Source organism: Phialemonium atrogriseum, assembly GCF_030411735.1.
Source record: "Phialemonium atrogriseum strain 8032-3 unplaced genomic scaffold QBC33scaffold_20, whole genome shotgun sequence".
Taxonomy (NCBI): Eukaryota; Fungi; Ascomycota; class Sordariomycetes; order Cephalothecales; family Cephalothecaceae; genus Phialemonium; species Phialemonium atrogriseum.
In genome coordinates, this window is record NW_026848157.1 from 110,324 (window position 1) to 123,641 (window position 13,318).

Here is a 13,318-nt window from a genome sequence, read left to right on the forward strand (position 1 = left end):
CGTGCACTGATCGATTCGCGGATTAATTAGGTTGTTCCTGAATACCTGCCTGGGCTCCTGGAGCTGCCAATGACGTCATGTAAAATAGAGAGCCCTCGCGGATGTATTTGGTTACTATCGTGATCTTACCAGCTTTCAAACTCTGAGGTCTAGAACAATCAAGACTCCATTCGAATACGCATTGCTTATTCCACGTCCTCAAGATGTCACCATCACCGCCCCCAGAACTCAACAGCAAAACTGTCACATATCAAGGAAACGCAGTGCAGCCAGGTCAGGCAGTGCAGACGACTCAACCCATGGCTTCCGAACCAATGGGTACGCCTTCCATTTCTTCTCCTGACCTCCGCTACTGCCTCCTCGCCTTATCTCGCTAAGTTGCTAACCCAAGCAACTTGTCGTAGATCCCGAACAACCCCACCCTGAGTCGCAGCCGACCATGGGACTGCGTGGGGGGCAGCGCGGCTCAGTTTGCCCTGGACGGTTCTGCTTCTGCGTTCCGTGCCCTATCCCATGTGATTGCTGTATTATCTGAATGCCGGACAGAGATGTCGAATCCAAGATTGAAGGGGGAGGGGACGGAGGGGACCGCAGGCTGAGCCCAGACAAGGACCGACTTCTGGGACTGCCATGACACTATAGTGGCTGGGATACACCCGAGCGGGAGACTGCAATAAAATGAGCAAACTGCATAACATAACAATATTCCACACTCAAACAGTTTTATACATTAGGAAGTAGAACTACAAATAGGTATCATCATTGAATAGAAGCGCGTGCTCGCTCATTCATGCCCCCGGTTATGCAATTCCCTCCAATCGATCCGGGAGTCCGTCAATCCATCGCCATCCACATGAACGACTGTCGACATTACGCCTCGGCCTGTTCCGCCTCCGCCGCGGGCTTCTCTTTCTCCTCGAGCTCCTTGATCTTCTTCTCGCTTGCCTCCGCCTTCTCAAGGGCAGCCTGCTTCTCGCTCTGCGTGGCGGCTAGGCTTGCCTGGACCTCGTCAAGCTGGGCCTTCAGATCAGACTCTGCCTCCTTGGACTTTTCCACCTCGGAGGCGAGGTCGGCAGCCTTGGTCTCCAGGGCCTGCTTCTCCTGTAAAACATGTGTTAGAGCAGGCTTGACGAGCTGGGTGGTCATCTGAATGGGGACGGGCCGGTTCTGTGTTGCATACCTTTTGAAGGGAGTCGAGGGCATCAGCGGCCTGCGCTGCCTTGCTCTCCGCGGCTTCGGCTTGCTCCCTGGCTGCAGAGAGCTGCGTCTCGTCCTCTTGGCGAAGCTTCTTCAACGAGGCGTACTCCTCTTCCAAGTCCTTGATCTTGGCTGCGTCGCTTTCTTGCCCTTGCTGGAGAGTCTGCAGCTTCGAGGCTTGCTCGTCGTATGTTTTCTGTAGAGTGTCCCGCTGCTCGGTCGAGGCCTCGAGTTTGCTTTCCAGGTCGGCAGTATTCTTTCTCGTCTTGTCTTGCTCGGCAGCATGCTCCTCCTTCAGCTTCTTATTCGCCTCCTCGAGGTCAGCAGTGGCTTTTTCGGCTGTGGCGGCGTCGTCGCGGAGCTTCTGGAGCTCAGACTCGTGCTTGGCTTCTGCGGCCTTTTTCTGCTCCTCGAGGTCGGCATTGGCCTTTTCGGCTATGGCGGCGTTGTCGCGGAGCTTCTGGAGCTCAGACTCGTGCTTGGCTTCTGCGGCCTTCTTCTGCTCCTCGAGGTCGGCATTGGCCTTTTCGGCTATGGCGGCGCTGTCGCGGAGCTTCTGGAGCTCAGACTCGTGCTTGGATTCCACAGTCTTCCTCTGCTCCTCGGCAGAGGCGAGGTCCTTCTTGGCAGCCTCCACATCGTTGGCTAGTGTGTCTCGAGCCGACTCCAAGGATTGTGCCTTCTCTTGCCAGCTTGCCACGTCCTTCTTGGCCGATGCCAATTCCGCTTCCCATACCGACTTGAGCTTGTCGTGGTCCTGCTGCAGAGCGCCGAACTTGTCTTGGACACCGGCTAGGTCCTTCTTCGTGGCCGATAGCTCCGAGTCGGTGTCTGCCCTCAGCTGCTCGGCCGCGGCGAGTTGTCCTTGTAGCGATGTGATCTCGGCTCGCGACGAGGCATCCGAGGCCGCGCGATCCTCCTTGGCCTCGGCCAGCTGCTGATTCACAGCGGCCAATTCATCTGCCAGGGTCTTCTTCTCTTGCTGGAGCTTCTCGAGCTGCTCCCGCAGCAGTATCAGCTGCTTATTGGCGGCGTCGAGCTCGGAAGTACGGGCAGCGATCGCCTCGTCGCTGGCGCGAAGTCGTTGTGTGGCCTTCTCGTCGTTCGCGGCTAGTGTCGATTGGAGCTGGGTGATTCGGACCTGGCTCTCCTCTTGCGACGAAGACAACTGAGCGTCGAGCTGCTTGATGTTCTGTCGCAGGTCATCTGCATCTTTCGAAAGGGATGTGTACTCCTTTTCCTTCTTGGAAAGTTCCTTTTCGAGGACGGCAATGGTTTCCTCTCTGTCGGCGAGCTTCTTCTCAAGCTCTGCTTTTTGGGCGGCTTCGATGCGACCTTGACCGCTACCGGGGGAGAGGACCGAAACGACGTTGCCCATAATGGAAGCGGTGTGGGAGAAAGCGATGAAGTGTTGACAATGAAGTAATTAGATGGTAGGCAGGCAAGCTGTTGAACGTGGATATTGCAGCTGGGGAAGAAAAAGAGGAGGACAGAAACGTGCGCAGGGTTTCAAGTTGGAATGTTTTTTTTTTTTTTTTTTTTTTTGTTCCCATCCCCGCATTATGGGGCCGTTGTCTCGGTGATGAATGGCGCAAATTTTTTAATTTTATTTTTGTATTGCCGAGATAGTGGGGTTGATCACGACAGGCACCGTTTTCACGTGAGGATGAGAAACTTGGGGTCACAAAAATACAAATTCGAGATATCAATTCCCCGATTTACCACGCTAGGAACAAACCGACCACTCTAAGTTAGGTCAATTGGACAGTCCTTCGCATCCCCATGGCTGCGTTTCTGAGGGACGACTTGGCTACGCTTTCTTAGCGGGCTCTCCGCGTCAATGTGCTGGGCATCGGGCTCAGACTTCACGACACGCAGGAGTCCTCTTCTCCTGGTCCTATCCGATAAGCTCGTCGCTGGATGAGCCGCAACTTGACTCCTCGGCGATAATGTTTGTCGACTCTGGGGCGACGTGGTTTCCGTCGGATCGGGTTTAATACTTGCGCATGGTGTTGCTGATCTGCCATCTCTTGTGGAGTGGACCGGCTGACGGCGCCTCCAATATCCAGTACCCTGTGGACTTGCCGATTCCTTCTCCGCCACCCGACCACTCGAACCCGACGGCATCCCTGTCTGATTGCCCTGCTTCCGGTTATTCTCCAGTATCCCCTTGATCTGCTTCATGTCTTTCAATTTCGAGCGAGCCTCGAGGATGCTGGAGAAGATTTCCGACAAGCCCGTACTTTCCTCCTGGTCGGTAGTGATGTGGGCAGTCCGGGAGAGCTCGCTTAACAAGTCGGTAATCCTTTGCTCATGCCTGGCTATGCTTTGGTTGGTACATTCCAAAATCATATCATCTGGTTGCCGACTGCCCAAATCGGACCCTTGGTCCTGGGCTTGCCGGTCGCCAAGCTGCGTCACGGGGTGCGACAAGACGGCGTTTCCTGGCACGGGGAACCTGCCCGCATCCTCCGCCATCTTGCTCGCTTGGGTATATGTCTCTGGTTCCTCCTCCCACTCGCGCTTTACATCCTGCCATGTGAGTAAAACAGGATCGGACTCTATGCCGCCCTGTTCGGAACCTTGCTTCCCGGGGGTGATGTGGTGGTAGATCGGAGACGTCTGTAAGGGGCCTAGCTGCGGAATGGCCGCGAGGACTGCTTGTTCCTGGTCTAACTTTGCCTGGATTGCCTGTTCCTGCTGAGTTGCACCCGGTGTCGGCAGGCCGTGGGACGGAGACATAGACCAAGTCGTGGTCAAGCTAGGCATGGGCGTGGTGCCTTGCTGCTGGGAAGGACTCTGCTGGTAGCCGGGGTGCGTGTTAGATGCCTCACAAGTACCGTTATGCGCTGGCTGAGGAGAGTCCACGGCGCCAGAGGCGTCTCCCGACGACACCGAGGCAGTGCTGCTAAGAGCCGTCGAGTAAGGTTCTGGGGCTGCGGCGGGGTTCTGTCGTTGCAGCAGTGTGTCGATCGAGTTAAGAAGGCCCATTTGGAGGGCGGCAAGCTTCTTTGGAGTCCCTGCATTTTCTGTCGCATGCTTGCTCCTCAGATATTTAGCGACGCAGTTGTGACACGCATACTTTGTGCCGTTGGTTTCCTTTACCCATTTGGAGGAAGACTGGCCGCCTGCACCTCACTCATCTCATCAGAAACAATTCTCCAAGTCATAGAATGCATTAGGCCACTCACCGCATTTTGCACACGTGTGTTGCCCGCTCGCATTCCATCTTGCTTGTGAGTTAGCTTCTGTAGGTGGGACGGCAACCCCATTCTGGCCAGTCGATTGTGTGATCGAGGATTGAGACGGTTGGCAAGCGGGTGTCGAATCACTTGCCGAAACTCCCTGTGCGGTATGCCCTAAGACCGGTCCGGACGCCGAAGTTTTAAGAGTTGCCTTGCTGGGGGTGTTGGGAAACCATTCGATACCTCGCCTTCTCTGCTCCAAGCGCAGCCAGACCTCACGCCGCCAGTCGGCCACGTCAAGTTGTTGGGATCGAATCAACGTCTCCTCCTGGCCTACGGTTTGATCGACAAAAGCCACAGGGTTGACAAGGAACCGCTCAATGTGTTCCAACAAGTGGAAGCCACTGTCTTGGTCGCTCCCAGTAATGGAATTGAACGGCATCTTGACTGGTATGGAAGATGTGTGGTCGCCATCGAATAGAGACATTGCAGCTTGCGTCACCTCTTGCACCTTAGGGTCCTGTGTGTGTTGTCCCTCCTGCAAGCGGGAGTCGAAAATGATGATTGAGCCCGAGCGTCGCTGCACAAGGAGAAGGACCCAGCGATTCGAGCTTCCTTTGATGCCGACGGGAACAAGGACGTAGGCGGGATCTGAGCGAAGCCAATGCGCCACCAGTGGGCTTCGACTTCCTCGACATTTCTCCTTCTCCTGGAGCAAATATGGTACGCTCGGCGTCGGTATAACCAGAACACGCTGTTCATTGATGATCGCCGTGTGGCGGACTACCAAGAAATACACGTACGCATCGATCACGTTTCCGCTCACTCCGCTTCTCTGCATCTGTGAACATGACAAGGATGCCATGTCCGGCGGACCTATAAAAGCCGGACCGATTTGACACGGCGTGTCTGGTTTGTCGACTGGAGACTGGCTGAGGCACTCGCATGTGAGATCACTCTCCCTGGGCTGACCGGGCCGCAGACGACAGGCGCTCATGTCTCGTTCGTGCTGATTCAACAGCTCCCTGACGACGTTGTTGGGCCGGTTGGTATCATCCAGGCTCACGACGAACCACTCCTTCAACCGACTGAGGTCACGCGTACAAATCTGAACCATTCCCCTGGCATCGTATACTGGGGCGTAGGATGTTGCCAAACCGATGATCTGAGGCAACGTGATATTCCTGCGAGCGCTCTCCGGCGACTTGAGGAGACACAATATTTCGGTGGCGGATTCGCATGTTGCAACAGCTCGGTTGAGGGCAAAGCAAATGGTATGATGATCAAACACGAGAGGGCCGCAGCTGTAGGTGTCGGCTATCCGGGCGAGCCTTTCCTTCTCGACCCCCTGGAGAGACGGGAACCAGGTGGGGTCCAGTGCTTCGTAGATCTGCGAGATGATCTCGAGAACGTTGATGTGCCGGGGAATGCTCAGCCAGGTGAAAAACTCGTCGGGACTCAGCCGGCCGCGGAATCTGCCGAGTCGGACGAGGACCGAGTCTAAGTCCCATCGCAGGAATGCCCTGGCCTTGACTACTTCGAGGTGATTCAGAACGAGTAAACCTTCGACGTCAATGGGAGGCGGGTTGGGCGGGTTTAGCAAAGTTCCGGCGGGGTATGGAGGTTGGGTTTGAGTGGTCATGGTCGTGAGAAAACTGGGCGTTGTAATTAATCCCCGGGAGGGATCTCCGCTGGTAAAGCAGGGAGGGAGGGTGTGGAACACGGCCTGAACTGCCGCAATCGATGGCGAATGATTTATTGACACTTTGATCATGCCTCGAGGGAAGCCAACGATGGCAGCAGAGCCTCATCGAGCGCGACCTAACTTGATACGGTCCAAAAAAAAAAAAGGAAACAAATCAGACCGGGGTGAGGGTAGGCCAGCGGTGAGTACCAATAAGCCACTGTCACATCCTGGGGCCAATGGGGATTCATTTCTCTGGCGCTGTCACAAATCAATGACAGGGGAGATCCAAACTAGGTATACTTGAACGACAACTCAACTCGTGTTACGGTACCCCCCACTTGATTTGTTACCAATTGTACCACACTAACGCCTTTCAAGGGCGTCTTTACGAACGGCTAATCATGGAAGCAATTTCCGATTCGTGCTGAATAACTTTCCATGTTAAGGATTGTCTGCAAGTGTCACTAGATTTGGAATGTGGCAGGGGTGATGTAATACCAAACTGGACATTCGCCTCTTGTCTTGCTTGACAAGCCTAGCCTCGCTCGTGTTGCTCGCAATGTATGTATATTGTACCACGTTTCTCGTTGGCTGGTTGGAAGCGACGCTAATAGCGATGACCCACCCCGCACGACCCGTGTCCGATGCCGTGCGGCGCCGAGCTGGGTCTCCTAGAGGATCCGTTCCGCAACTCATAACCACGGCGCTTCTTTACGCCTGCGCTGAGTCGCACCGAGACCTCGTTCTATTTCTCCTTGTCAACGGAGCAAACCCGAAAAAATGGCCACGCTTCCTCCCGCTCAGGGCATCGACATTGGTGATGGCGGTCACATCTTTCAGCACGGCGTGCTGCACGTGCCGAGTCTTGGCAGCCTCTCCGCCAGCCAGTCCGATATATTTCATCTTCTCCTCCGCCACAAGCGCCTGCAAATGGCGGTACCCTCCTTCACGACATGACCGGCTGCCGCGATGGGACGATTCTCGCATACGCATGCAGCTTTTCCGAGCAAGAATGGCCCTACTGGACGTTCAGAGAGACAATGTGCGCTTGCTTGCTATCGAGGAGCTGGTGGTCACGGTTCTTGGTTCATCGTTGGAAAGTGAAAGTAGCGAGAGTGATTCCAATGGAGAGTTTGCAGCAGGGCCACACTCAGCTAATAAGTTCCAGCTGCCCACACTAATCCGTAATCAACAATTACACCTCCGGCTTCCGTCCCCATACAACCTTCTGCCAGTAGTAGACATGGTAGTGTCCAGCCCTAAGCTCCTTCTGGAGATGCGCCATATATACCTGGACCTGCTCCCTCGTCCACTTCTGCACGGCAGTCATGAAGAGGATGAATCCCTCAATGTCCTGTAGAACAGCCAGCTGTGAATACCGCCCAATCTCCCTCATCTTTGGGTCCTTGGCCCAGCCACCTGTGGGACACTACAAATACGATATCAGCATACGACTAAGAAAAAAAAGTAGCACAGCGCACGCACCTTGATGTTCTTCTCCTGGATGTCCACGAACCCGGCCTCCTCCATGGCCTTCCGCTGGAGGTGCTCGTCGACGATGGTGAAGCTCCGGCCAATGGCCTTGCCGCCCTCGATGAAGAGCGGGCCCCACTGGGCGGTGGCACTCTTCGGCGGTAGGGTGTCGTCGTCGGTGCACACGTTCGGGGAGGCCTCGTAGCTCTCGAGGTAGCCGCCCGGCTTCAGGGCCCGGAAGGCCTGCTTGTAGAGTGCGGCCCAGTCGGCGATGCTCCCCACCAGGTATCGGATGTGGACGTAGTCGAATTCATTGGCCGGGAAGGTCCAATCCTGGGTGCAGTCCTCTATCTCACTAGATTGGCGGGTTAGTCGCGGCAATGTGGACACCCTCAGGGGAAGTAAGGTAAGACTTTACAATCGGAGGTTTGGTGGAACCCAGGTAGGTTGGATGGGCGAGATGTCGGTCCCAATGACATCGCAATCGGGAAACTTGTCCGCAAAATCACTGCATCCGTATAAGTGGTGTGTGATAGATGGCTGTTTCGAGGAAGATCCACCTACATAGCCCAGAGTCCTAGAAGGGGCTTAGTTCATTGTTTCAGAGGGTTGCAGATGGGGATAGGGGTGCCTATAATTACTGACCAGTGCCGGTTCCGATATCGAGTACTTTCTATGATACAGTGAGTGGCCATCTTGGATAGGTCGGCATAGCGTGGGAAGTTTAGTTGCTGACCTTGGGAGCTTCGACGGGTGCTAGGTAGAGCTTATCCCCAAGGCATAGAGTAAAGCAATGATGCCTGTACGAATAGTGAGCGAAGGTGGGTCTGCCATGTTGTAATATGAGTGCCTCACATGATGTCAAGCGACTCATTGTGCCCGTCGTCGTTGGCTCCCCTTTAATTATCGCAAAAGAGTTTAGCAATTATTAGGTGGGAAGAATGAGGAGGTTATTGGGTGAGATACCAATACTGAGCGTCCCCCCTCTCGCTATGATATGTTCGACCGTGGATCGTCCTGTATCTGAGGATCGAAGACGTCAGGGACGCATCTGAATCAGATTTGTCGTCGCCAAGAGCAGAGTCGTCGTCCCCATCACCAAGGTCCTACGCATGCCATGTTGAGTAAATCAGAAGCGCGTCACGTCTCACAGAATCGGTGGCGAACCTGTTGAGTCCAGTGCTCCGGCGCGAGGATAGAGATAGGAGCGACCGGCTGTGCTGAAGAGCTGGCTTCAGCAGGAGCCGGTTGTGTTGGAGAGCTGTCCTGACCAGAAGCCCGCTGGGCCGGAGAGCTGGCCTGAGCAGGCGCCGGCTGTACCGGAGAGCTGGCTTCGGCTAAAGCCTTCTTCTCAGGCGTCTGCGCTGTCTCAGACATTGTATCGTGATGCTGTTAATTTAAATCCTCGATGCTGTTGACAATGAACGGACGTTGTAAAAAGAATGAGGACGGCGGGCGAGCGAAGCGGCCCAGGTTACCCCTCCGACGTGCCCAAGAGCTGCCAAGGTTTGAGCCAGAAGGAGACAGAGGGAAAATACTAGCGCCATGCCGGAAGCAATGCCAATTGGCTGCTATGGTGGAGTGACTATGCACAACTTCATGTTTAAGGGCAACTATTAGAGTCCATTCGTTTGGGCTGGCCAATTACGCAGAAGTCGGTGGCAAAGGATTGGACCCTGACGCGACGATCCTTCCGGGTCTCCAACATACCCCACGTTTTCTTTCATTCATCCCCCACGATAATTACAAGTCGTCATCGACGCTGTTTGTCGACGATATGCCTGACGCATCAGAACGTCTTGCAATGCATCTAGATACATACATCTACAGACCAGCTGCCTCCTCAGGACCGACCCTTTACAGGATTGCCCAACATCAAGGTTAGCATTGAAGCCTGCTACAATATGATAATTACATGCCGGGCTGCGGATTCCAAGTTCAGAAGCCTTAGGCATCTACATATTGCAGCACCTCAGGCACGCTCTCACTCTCCGAGATGTACTGCGCCGCCCCGGTATATCTCCAGCGATTGAAATGCGCGTTCCCGCCCTCGGGACACTCCAGCCCGGCCCCCAGTCCATTGCACGTCGCATACGCCCCAACCAGACTGCCCACAAAGGACCCTTCCCCCCCGCTCACGAGCCCCGCTGACGCGGTCCCGATTAGCATGGCGGAGTTCGGGTCGGCGGCCGGCATGGCGGCGAGGTTGTAGTGCGTCGCGTTCGCCGTCCGGATCTGCAGCCGGATGGGGCCGTCGGCCCAGCCCTCTGGCACGGCGACGATCCGGGGCGCCGGAGGAGTGCCGGTGCCGACGGCGCGGAAGCGGAAGGACAACTGCCGAGTAGACCGGCGGTGCTTATTCGATTTGGAAGAGCAGGACGAGTTGTTGTTGGCAGGGAGGAGCACCACGCCGAGGTCGATGTGGTTGAGCTGGGTGAGGAAGATGGTGATGCCTGCCTCCTGGCCGGCCGACTGGGGGCTGAAGGACAGGTCGACGCTGAAGGTGAAGAGGGTGTCGGTCTGGCGGCGGCCGACGAATGCGAGGCCTTGCTGGCCGCTGAGCTCGGGCGTTACCTCGGACTGCGGGGTGCCTGTCAGGTTGTTCCGGCTCGGCACAATCTGGAGGCCCTTGGATGTGACGGAGAAGGTGCCCTCGCGTGGCACACGCCAGTGTATCAGATTCCTTGGGAGGGCAGTCCCTTCCTCAAAGTCATAGACGTCGGGGTCGGAGTTGAAGGGGCCAGTCCCGGGGACATCGCGGCTGGCTGGTGGCAAAGGCCATCCACTCATTCGACCTCGGACCGGCTGCAGAACGGGCCATTCGCCCTCATCCCATGTGACCGGGAAGAGGACGGTCTCGCGGCCCATGGGATAAATGTCAAATTTCGGCCCTGAGCGGGTTGCGAGACCCACCCCCCACCAGTTCCCTTCGGTGTCCTGGAACAGGTCGCCGTGCCCGACGGTCTGGAAATACTCGTCGGTGCCGCGGTTCGTCAGGATCGGGTTATTGGAGTACGCCTCGTAAGGGCCTGTGACGCTCCGAGCTCGAGCGATGGTAATGGAATGGTCTAGCGCGGTCCCACCTTCGGCGATCATCAGGTAATACCATCCGTCTTTCTTGTAAATGTGCGGGCCCTCAGGCCAGACACCCCCCGTGCCGTTCCAGAGACTGACAGCTTCGCCCAGTTTGCCAGTGTCGAGGTCGAGCTCCTGGAGGATGACGCCCTGCGTCGCGGCGTATACCTTGCCGTCATCATCCCAGAAGAGGTCTGGGTCGATGGGGTCAGGGTGGAAGATGACTGGGTTACTCCAGGCCGCATCGTTGAACGGGTCTGTCGACTTGAATAGCACGCCGACGATCCCGTCTGGCATGCCTAGATACTCGCAGATCACGTAGAACTGCCCATCGCGGTAGCGTATGGCTGCCGCGAACATGCCCTCTTGCTGGCCAGTTGTGTTCGAGCTGAGGCCTGGGAGTTGGCTCTCGCGGTTCCATGCGTGGCTGACGTGCTTCCAGTTGATCAGGTCCTTTGAGGCATATATAGGGAGTCCTGGGAAGGCAATGAAGGTCGACGTCACACAGAAGAAGGTGCCATTGACCTGAGTGCACGATGGGTCGGAGTGCCATCCGGGAAGGATTGGATTGTAGTAGGTCGAGTTCCTGGATTCCGCAGAGGATAATACAACCCAGCCGGCGAGGAAGGCCAGAGGTAGCCTACTGAAGGAGAGCTTCATTTTGAATGGCGAATGGCGAATGACCTTTGCTTGAAGGTTGGGGAGTCAGCCTGTGTCGAGATACGGGTGTTTATTCCCATTATACGCAGCAGCATTTAAGAGTTGCCAGAATTTAGCCGGACTTGGAAGCTTGAGGGGTTCCGGTTCCTTGTATTGTACGTACTTGGCTAAGGACTTTATCCGGCAGACGATGTGCCCTTAATTTGTGCGGGTATCCCACATTTTACCATTTTACAGGGGGAATTGAGGGTTCGTTCGATCAGTCTCGGTTGAGAACCCACCGAGTTCCACATTCCCTACTACATGGGATTCCATGCTAGTGGTGTCCCGCCTTGCAGACAGAGTTCCTGGAGTTGCACAATGCTTCCTTCATATTTCGATCTGGCTGAGACCTACTTTTGCATTGCCAGGATATGGCCGTGGACAGGAGCCAGTCACCGTCACCGTCACATCGCACTCGCACTCGCAATAATTAGTTATAGAAGATAAAGCGGTCTTCTTCATTTCACTTACTACATGCAAGGTGAGTTCGTCTCTCTTTCCTCTACAGCCAACATGAACAGTAATTAGTTAAGTCGCAGTAATTACTACCAAATAAACCACTGCCCAGCCTCCTCTCAGCCCAACCTCTAAATCTGATATTGGTTTTGCTAGGCCAAGTCAAAGAACTGCTTGAAGTGATGAGCAAACAGCTCTGGACGGTTGTAATGCCCTGCATAGTCTAGGGCATACTTGGCAGCAACCACGCTGCCCGTATCAACTTCGGCATACAGTATGCCTTCCTGCGCCTCGACAAACGGGCCGGCGATCACAACACCGCCCAACCCCACAATCGTGGCCCGCCTCTTCGTCTGCTCTGACCGCAAGAATTTCCGAATTTCGTCATTCACCCCATAAGCTTCGATCGCGCCCTCGTCCACCGCCGCCACTGAATTGATCACGAAGCAGGAAAGCGAGACTGCGAGTCCCCGTGTGATTGCTTGGATGGCGTCTTGCACTTCCACGCCGGGAGCAAAGTGTGGCGGCCAGGATGCGACGTGCACCACGGGATAGTCGAGGCTCAGTGAGTACTGTGCCAGAGGATTCCCGTTCTCCCCGCAGATGAGGCCGCTAAGGCAGCCGAAGTCTGTCTTGGCTGAGGCTTTGCTGCCGGTACCGCCTGGCGCATGAACTAGACGCTCACCCACTGTCGGTACGTACTTCTGGTGCTTGTGAAGCAGCGTCCCGTCCCGACCGATAATTAGTTGCGTATTGTACAGGGTTCCCGTCGTGCCTGGGCGACGCTCGGTTATCCCGACGACAGCATAGATGTTCGCCTCTTGGCATGCAGCCTGGATGGCCTCGACCTCCGGGCCTGGGACCTCAACCGACTCGTTGAAGAGGCGGCAAAACAAGGATTGTGCGGGACCTGTGCTGAGAGGGAGGACTTCTACCCATCCTGGGTGGCCGGGGATGAAAGACTCGGGGAACCCGATCACGTCGGCGCCGTTTTTCCCCGCCTCGAGGATTAGGGAGCAGACTTTCTGCGTTGTAGCTGCTTTGTTGAGAAAAACGGGGGCTGCTTGAACTGCGGCGAGCTTGAGGTTGTTTCCCCGGGGGGCTGGAGTATGTTCTTCCATTTTGGTTCTGTGCAAGCACGTAGCAAGAAAGCCTAGTTGGAGATGGAATTGGGATGACGAGCCAAGGTTGGTTGTATCCCGGGGACTCGACGTCCGATGTAAACTCCGTAGAAACGTGCTTCAACTTTTATTCTTGTTTCTGTTGCGCCCTTTTGGCTTGGCAACCCCTCTTTGTAGGTAGGCCCGGGCAATCTTTCCACCGTATTGACATCCGTAATACCTCTTAAGGCTGAATAAGGGAGGTTTCATACCAGCTCCAACAGCAAGCGAGTGGACCGTTAGGGGTTTTTTTTTTTTTTTTTTTTTTTTCTGTGGGGGGGGGGGGTTATTTAGGTTCCAAAAAAGAGTTAATTAAATTTTATAGAAAAATCCTTGGAGAACCTGCTGAGGACTGTTAGGGTATTTTTATTATATATAAAGAC

The 13,318-nt window shown here is 55.2% G+C and overlaps 6 protein-coding genes across 6 annotated transcripts; 1 reads left to right on the top strand and 5 right to left on the bottom strand.

The window, feature by feature from the left end:
* The first annotated feature begins 131 nt into the window (after window positions 1-131).
* On the top strand, window positions 132-793 carry QBC33DRAFT_544816 (uncharacterized protein). The gene is made up of 2 exons (XM_060428490.1): window positions 132-318; window positions 405-793. Exons 1-2 carry the CDS (start codon window positions 204-206, stop codon window positions 533-535), a joined length of 246 nt encoding a protein of 81 aa, XP_060281371.1. The 5' UTR covers window positions 132-203; the 3' UTR covers window positions 536-793.
* Window positions 690-2,717, bottom strand: QBC33DRAFT_544820 (uncharacterized protein). The gene is made up of 2 exons (XM_060428491.1): window positions 1,181-2,717; window positions 690-1,101 (listed from the first exon to the last, which is right to left on the bottom strand). Exons 1-2 carry the CDS (start codon window positions 2,573-2,575, stop codon window positions 871-873), a joined length of 1,626 nt encoding a protein of 541 aa, XP_060281372.1. The 5' UTR covers window positions 2,576-2,717; the 3' UTR covers window positions 690-870.
* Window positions 2,718-2,876: 159 nt separating this feature from the next.
* QBC33DRAFT_544823 (uncharacterized protein) lies at window positions 2,877-6,291 on the bottom strand (the record flags this gene model as incomplete). Its single annotated transcript, XM_060428492.1, has 2 exons — window positions 4,389-6,291; window positions 2,877-4,325 (listed from the first exon to the last, which is right to left on the bottom strand). Coding segments are annotated over exons 1-2 (3,145 nt in total), but the record flags the coding sequence as incomplete, so codon positions are not given.
* An 896-nt stretch (window positions 6,292-7,187) lies between these two features.
* On the bottom strand, window positions 7,188-9,043 carry QBC33DRAFT_544827 (S-adenosyl-L-methionine-dependent methyltransferase). The gene is made up of 9 exons (XM_060428493.1): window positions 8,710-9,043; window positions 8,509-8,648; window positions 8,398-8,439; window positions 8,279-8,342; window positions 8,188-8,215; window positions 8,107-8,119; window positions 7,961-8,050; window positions 7,555-7,897; window positions 7,188-7,498 (listed from the first exon to the last, which is right to left on the bottom strand). The coding sequence occupies exons 1-9, from the start codon at window positions 8,917-8,919 to the stop codon at window positions 7,265-7,267; spliced, it is 1,164 nt and encodes a 387-aa protein (XP_060281374.1). The 5' UTR covers window positions 8,920-9,043; the 3' UTR covers window positions 7,188-7,264.
* A 236-nt stretch (window positions 9,044-9,279) lies between these two features.
* On the bottom strand, window positions 9,280-11,277 carry QBC33DRAFT_476169 (glycosyl hydrolase; the record flags this gene model as incomplete). The annotated part of the gene is made up of 1 exon (XM_060425252.1): window positions 9,280-11,277. The coding sequence occupies one exon, from the start codon at window positions 11,275-11,277 to the stop codon at window positions 9,490-9,492; it is 1,788 nt and encodes a 595-aa protein (XP_060281375.1). The 3' UTR covers window positions 9,280-9,489.
* Window positions 11,278-11,810: 533 nt separating this feature from the next.
* On the bottom strand, window positions 11,811-13,004 carry QBC33DRAFT_544834 (nitrilase/cyanide hydratase and apolipo protein N-acyltransferase). The gene has a single exon (XM_060428494.1). The coding sequence runs from the start codon at window positions 12,894-12,896 to the stop codon at window positions 11,928-11,930; it is 969 nt and encodes a 322-aa protein (XP_060281376.1). The 5' UTR covers window positions 12,897-13,004; the 3' UTR covers window positions 11,811-11,927.
* Window positions 13,005-13,318: the final 314 nt, after the last annotated feature.

Bases quoted from the DNA above. Each gene is read 5' to 3' on its own strand.
- QBC33DRAFT_544827 (XM_060428493.1), bottom strand. From the start codon at position 8,919: ATGTCTGAGACAGCGCAGACGCCTGAGAAGAAGGCTTTAGCCGAAGCC. The intron at 8,649-8,709 runs GTTCGCCACCGA...TGGCATGCGTAG, and splicing joins CGGAGCACTGGACTCAACAG to GACCTTGGTGATGGGGACGA. The intron at 7,898-7,960 runs GTAAAGTCTTAC...CCGCCAATCTAG, and splicing joins GTTCCACCAAACCTCCGATT to TGAGATAGAGGACTGCACCC.
- QBC33DRAFT_544816 (XM_060428490.1), top strand. From the start codon at position 204: ATGTCACCATCACCGCCCCCAGAACTCAACAGCAAAACTGTCACATAT. The intron at 319-404 runs GTACGCCTTCCA...AACTTGTCGTAG, and splicing joins CATGGCTTCCGAACCAATGG to ATCCCGAACAACCCCACCCT.
- QBC33DRAFT_544820 (XM_060428491.1), bottom strand. From the start codon at position 2,575: ATGGGCAACGTCGTTTCGGTCCTCTCCCCCGGTAGCGGTCAAGGTCGC. The intron at 1,102-1,180 runs GTATGCAACACA...CATGTTTTACAG, and splicing joins CCCTCGACTCCCTTCAAAAG to GAGAAGCAGGCCCTGGAGAC.
- QBC33DRAFT_544834 (XM_060428494.1), bottom strand. From the start codon at position 12,896: ATGGAAGAACATACTCCAGCCCCCCGGGGAAACAACCTCAAGCTCGCC.